The sequence below is a fragment of the Panthera pardus genome, unplaced genomic scaffold, assembly GCF_024362965.1.
Source record: "Panthera pardus isolate Hobbes unplaced genomic scaffold, ASM2436296v1 HiC_scaffold_15, whole genome shotgun sequence".
In the NCBI taxonomy this organism is placed as follows: Eukaryota; Metazoa; Chordata; class Mammalia; order Carnivora; family Felidae; genus Panthera; species Panthera pardus.
Genome location: NW_026526710.1, coordinates 47942326 through 47948325, shown reverse-complemented (window position 1 = coordinate 47948325; position 6000 = coordinate 47942326). Strand labels below are relative to the sequence as shown.

Genomic DNA, 6000 nt, shown 5'->3' with positions numbered 1-6000 from the left:
TTCTTATGATGGGAAAGAATGATTTTGGATTTAGGATGAAAGGGTTAAGGAAATTTGGGTCAACTGCTGAAGTAGAGATTGTTATTACTACGATGGTTTTCCTTTTAAATGTTAACCACAATACAGTATCACCTTACAGCTTGTATTTTTTCATATATATAAGATTATTAAAATCTGCCTTTAAAGTGATTGTTTGTTTTCAAATGTAAGACACTTATTTTAATATTTATTTAATACAACCTAAATAAGATATAGAAAAATCTGCTGATTTTTCTCAGCAGAACTCTGACTGTATTTATAATGAAAATCAGTGGGGAAAATGGGCTTTATTTAAGAGAAGCGTCTGTGCCACAACAATATCTTAGAATATATATTCCATTTCATAAATCACACCAAAGTCTAATTCTTATACAATCTACACCCCAATAATGTAAGTAAAAAATTCAAGTATCTAAGCATAATTCATCAACCCAACAATTTTCTTTAACTGAATATCAGATGCTGAGACCATGTGTTTAAATATATAAAATTACCATATTTAATCAGTGATTGTAATATAGAGGTCTGAACCTTAACCAACCATAAAAGTAAGATTCTATGTGCTTTCATGCATTCCTCCACCCCCACCCCCACCCAGTTTAGAGGAAAAAAACAAAAAACAAAAAACCTTACAGATTTTTATGCTACCAAGGTTGTGAGCAAATCCCAAACCCTTAATGGATATTGTTTATCCTCACTCAGCACAGACCAAGTAAAATGTCACCCACCTCATCAAACAAGTACATTTTTCTATTCTGTTGTAATCACAATCTCAGTAATATATTTCTGATTAATATAAATAGAAAACCATTAGTTTTAACTTATTCAGTTTGACACGCAGATATTTAAGAGCAGGGGGCTCTCATAAACAGAAAATAATAGAAGGAATACTTGGTAGTAATAAATGTAAAACAAAGCAGTTAAATGAAATTTACTTATGTCTTACTATTGTTAAGTTTTGTCTTATTATAAGTTTAAAGTCTTACTGATGTTATAAAATTAAACCTTGATATTATAAAATTAAACTTTCTGCAAGGTCATTCCTCTGCTGTGGGCTTTACCTGGCTCCTGAAGAAGTGTCAGTTGATAATCTGGGCTTGAAAAGGTTTGGTTAGCATTTCTTCAGTTCTAAGTATTTCATTGATTATTGCTTTACAAATGAGCTGAGACCCTGAGGCATCCTTCAGACTACTGGAAACTTAATGGATGACTCAGTAGGAAATTTGGTATTTAAACAGGAAGAGACCGGCATCACTCTTTACTGTTGGCAGAGTGTGATCTAAAAGAGATAAAAAAAAAACAACAACCAAATTTAACAAATATTCTTGTTGTGCTTAGTAGGTACCAGGCTCCCCAAAGCTCTTTAGAGGCATTACCTCATTTAATTTAATCCTTACAACAACCCTAATAGGCAGTATGATTATCTTCTTTAGCTGATGAGGAAATGAAGGCACAGGGAGCTTACGTAAACTTCAAGGTCACTTGATCAGTGATTGGGATTCGACCCCCGGCTCCCTGGCTCCAGAGGCTTGGCTGCTGACGCTCTTTGTGAGTGGTGATAAAAGAGGTAACAGGCACACCAACTAAGCTGGTTTTCTGGTACGCTGCTTTACTCCAGAGGAGAATCGACCAGTCTTTTTCTTTTTAGAACTAGTCTTTTTTTTTTTTTTTTTTTAATTTTTCTATAATGGACTTTTTTTCTTATTGATGTACAGTTCACATACAATCTTATATTACTTTCAGGTACAAAGAATGATTCGATATATGTATACTCTACAAAATGATCGCCACAATAAGTCTGGTTACCATCTGTCACCATGCATAAATACAAATTTTCTTTTTCTTGTGATGTGAGCCTTTTAAGATTTACTCTCTTAGCAACCAGTTTTAACAAGTACTGTAGTGAACCTGAAAGAGATACCAGTGGCAGTAATCTATGCCAGCCAGGCACATCTATACATAGACGTCAGATTTCTTAAAATAAGATTCATAATCAATTTCTAAGATGTTAATACTTCCCTCTTCGTTTTATGATAAAGTTTCCTAATAAAAAGCCAACCTCACCTGAGACCTGGCCGTTGCTAAGCCAGCAGTTGAACTGATGCAAATAAGATGAAAAGTCAGCAGGATCTGAGAAACTACAACTTTGCTTCCTCAACATTCATGGATTTCTTTCGTTTGCAAAGGTATTTTTTTAAGCGAGTTTTATCTTGTATTTAATGGGGCGCCGTTTGTATTTCACATTTCCCTTAAGCATCTAAAAATGTTACAGAATCGTGTCATTTCCTTTCACATTAAATATCCAATCAACCAGAGAAGTTGAGTAACTTGTAAGTATCTCAAAAAACAAAATGTTAAAAAATGAATTTGAACTTGGCGATTTCATTCAGTCATGCGTCCAATGGGATGTGAGGGAATCTCTTATGTGCCAGACATCGTGTTTGGCATTTTACAGTTATCCAGTTTAACCCCACAGCCTTGCAAGGTCACACCCATCATCTGGGGGCCGAGAAAAGAGGCTTGCAGAGAGTAGTAGCTTGCTATGAATTTCACAGTTAATAAAAGGCCTTAGTGAATTATAAACTCAGATGTTTCAGGCTCCACGGAACATAGTACTATTTAAGAGACGATCCAAGGCCTGGGTATCTTGCTAAGAAGGTACCAAATTTGCTGGCAATCAAATGATGGTTCAATACCACCGCATCTGGAAATAGTGAGCAAATCATGGCGGTAGGGTGCATCCAACCACTTCCTACATGATTGGTTGAAATAGAAACACCTTCACATACGTTGGAAAATGTGACATAGCTAAGGATCCGGACTTCTTCACTTAGCTAGCAGGAAGAAGCAGCTTTTGAACAAAAGGGAGACCACGGCCTAGGAGGGGGGATTAAAACAATTTGCCTACTGAAGCTGGTTGGTGCTGCAGTACTCAAGGGCCAGTTGACTGCACGGAAGTCTTTTCCGCCACGCCTGAATGGGTATAGCTACCGTAGGACCACCCAGTGCTCACCTTCAGATGAGAGGGCAAGTCCCATTACAAGGGATATATACACAGATCCATAACACATCCTGACAATATGTTTCTATAAGAAGTGCGAGATGGAAGGTTTCATTAATCTGGGACTGGAAAAACCCTTGTTCCCGGAGCGTGGTATTTTGGGAGGAAATTACACCATTGAAGTCCCCTCCTTGAGATACCCTTTTTCCTCCAGGTACATCATACTTCTTTATCGATCTCCAGGGGGAGGCGTACCCGAAGCTCAAGACCAGTCCCTCAACGCCGAGGGGCGCGGGGTCCCCGGGCTCGCGGGGGCGGCGGTGACGCAGGAGGCAGCGGCGGCCCAGGTCGCGGCGCGAGGTGGGGGCAGGTTGCTCCGCGCGGTGCGGCGCCAGCCAATCAGGAGGCGCGGTGTTTCGGGCGAAGGGAGGAGAGAGGGTGGGTGGGGGCCTCCAGGTTTCCTCCGGTGCCCGGGCAGCGCCGCCTGCAGTTTCGAGCCCGAGCGCGGAGCCCCGTGGGGGCCTCCGGGTGCGCCCGCCGGTCCCGGTTTTCCGCCTCTTCCCCGCCCTTTCGGGCCCGCCCCCTCCTGCGATCCAGACGCGGCTCCGACGGCGCCCGGCCTCCTCCTCTTCGGGCCCCCGGCTCTGCCCGCAGCGCGAGTCTCCCGGTCGCTCTACGCCTGGTGTCCGGGGGCGGAGTGGGGGGGCGGCGCCGGCGGGGGCGCCTGACCCCGGGCGGGCGGCGGTAATGTTGCTGCGGTTGCCGCCCTTGCGGCCGGGCGGGCAGCTGGCGGTGGCAGGAGCCGGGGTCGGAGCGCGCTCGCCGCTAGCCGGGACGCCGCCCTCGCCTGCGCTCGGCTCCCGCGGCCGCCGCGGGGCGCCGGGGCCCGGCGCGGCATGAGGAGGTGGCTGCGCGTCCGCGAGCGCTCAGCTCCTCGGCCCCCAGGGCCCCCGCGGGCCCCCGCGCGTCGCGCGCGCCGGCTGCGGCCCCGGCGCCCACGCTAGCCCCGCGCAGGCACGAGACGCCGCGGCCCGGACGAGGCGGCGGCGCAGGCCTGCCGAGCGCAGGCGGGCAGCCTCCGGAGCGCGGGGGCTTCGCGTCCCGCACCCCGGTGAACGCGGGTAGCCCGGGCGTGCTGCATTTTGCTGCCCCTCTCCGCAGGGGCGCCGCGGCGTGCAGCCCGCGCTTCTCCCCACCTGCAGCCCCTCCTCCCGCCGCTGCCGGGGGGGGGGGATAAGGCGCACGTCCTTGCCCTTCCTCGGCCTCTTCAGGTCCTGCTGTCCCCGGCCCCCACCCCGCCTTGCCTCCCCCCCCCCCCCCCCCCCGCTCCTCCCCTCCCCCGACTCTCCGGCCTCCCATTCATTCCGTGCGCTGCCTCCCTCCCCTTTCCTCTTTCCCGCCCCGGCCCTCCCCCGGAGCCTCCCCACGCGGACCCCGTTGCAGTCTCGCTATTCTTGGCACATTCGTGGAAGTTTAGGGCCTGGATGGTGCCCCCAAGTCCGGCCTGAGAACGCAGCCCGAGCTGCTGGCCGGGAACAGGAAGATGTCTGTGCTCAAGCGGATGATGCGGGTCTCCAATCGCTCCCTCCTTGCCTTCATCTTCTTCTTCTCCCTCTCCTCATCCTGCCTCTACTTCGTCTATGTGGCTCCAGGCATCGGTAAGCACCGAGACACACCCTCACTTCTGTCGGTCACGCCGAAGGAAACGGAGGATGTTCACTTACGGGATTTGGAAGGCGTGCGAACAGGGGCCCGGCAGAAAGCGTTTTATTTGAAATGTTATTTCAGGAGTGTCAGATAAACTGCTTGGGGGGCATGGCTTTGGTACGTGAGTGAGTTTCGTTTGTGCACGTTTTAATAACTTGAAGACTGCATTAAACGGACACAGCAAAATTAGGTGTGGTGACCCCGGATGCCCTGGTTGCTTTCTTGAGTATTCATGACAGCGTTATTCACTTAATATCGGGTCCTTTAAGCTTAAACTCAGTGCTTAATCTTAGTTTTATTCACACACTCTCAGATATAATAGCTGATTGTAAAAATATGATGGAGAAACCAACACCAGCGAATGTGATTGAGTTCAAGAATGTATGTTTTCAAGTGTTCTAGGTCACTTTTTTAGAATGGGGTCAGTGAACATTTGTGCCACATACTTCAGGAATTTTTAGGCGATGAGTTTTCTTATGAAAACAATGCTCCATTATTTTGTCTGCTTTTCAAGGGTAGGTAGAGTCTGCTACCTGTTAGGATGACTTCTGAGATAAAATAACGATTAAAACAACAATTTTGTGGGATAGTTTGTAGTTTAACTTTATCCTACTTATCATATTTTGGGCCTTTGGCCTAAATACCCTTCTTAATAATCTACTTGAATTGGCTTATTATATATTCTAATTACTCAGCCCCCTTTGGTTGAAAAGGTGTCAATGTGGCATTCTAGTGACTAAAACCTAGGAACCTCATATGGGATTAAAACACATCGTGTCTCCCAAACTTTTTCTGGGTTTTTCCTGGTTATTATGTAGTTAATGTTAAATATTTATGGTATGTATTTAATGTTAGTGTATTTAGTGTAAAATATGAGTTTAATGTTAACTTAGTATTAATGTGGATCTCCTATTATTTCTTTTTAGACACTGGTAGGCTTTTGAGCCAGTGCCATTTCTCCCTGGTTCAGGCAAAAATGAATGGCCTCTTATACAGTGAAAACAACTGCAAAATTTTGAGATGGAATTGTTATCAGGATATTGTCCTGTGCAATAGTAGATTATATTAATGACTTTCAGGGGAGAGGGAAGAAGCAAACCTTATTGAGACGGTTTTATTTCCTAAAACAGGATCACTGTATGATTTTTTTCTTGATTAAATTTTTGGATTCAAGTAAGATGTTTAAACTCAGATAATGATGCTTGAGAAGACATAAATTGTTGAAACCTTGATGTATCCCAAAATAGAAGTTT

The 6000-nt window shown here is 46.0% G+C and overlaps 2 protein-coding genes across 2 annotated transcripts in view; one reads left to right on the top strand and one right to left on the bottom strand.

The window, feature by feature from the left end:
- Positions 1-307: 307 nt before the first annotated feature.
- On the bottom strand, positions 308-4181 carry LOC109276512 (basic proline-rich protein-like). Its single transcript, XM_053901909.1, has 3 exons — positions 4059-4181; positions 3296-3948; positions 308-1318 (listed from the first exon to the last, which is right to left on the bottom strand). Exons 1-3 carry the CDS (start codon positions 4179-4181, stop codon positions 1291-1293), a joined length of 804 nt encoding a protein of 267 aa, XP_053757884.1. The 3' UTR covers positions 308-1290.
- Positions 3847-6000, top strand: part of B4GALT6 (beta-1,4-galactosyltransferase 6) — a 65572-nt gene continuing 63418 nt past the window's right edge. Inside the window, exon 1 of the mRNA XM_019465469.2 lies at positions 3847-4698. Within this exon, the coding sequence (XP_019321014.1) occupies positions 4584-4698 (115 nt within the window). The 5' untranslated portion in view covers positions 3847-4583. The remainder of the gene's footprint in view (positions 4699-6000) is intronic.

Excerpts from the sequence above, each read along its gene's own strand:
- LOC109276512 (XM_053901909.1), bottom strand. The coding sequence starts at position 4,181 with ATGCAGCACGCCCGGGCTACCCGCGTTCACCGGGGTGCGGGACGCGAA. Across the intron at positions 3,949-4,058 it reads CGTCCGGGCCGCGGCGTCTC|CCACCTCCTCATGCCGCGCC; the intron begins GTGCCTGCGCGG and ends GCGGACGCGCAG. Across the intron at positions 1,319-3,295 it reads GGACTGGTCTTGAGCTTCGG|ATCACACTCTGCCAACAGTA; the intron begins GTACGCCTCCCC and ends TATCTCTTTTAG.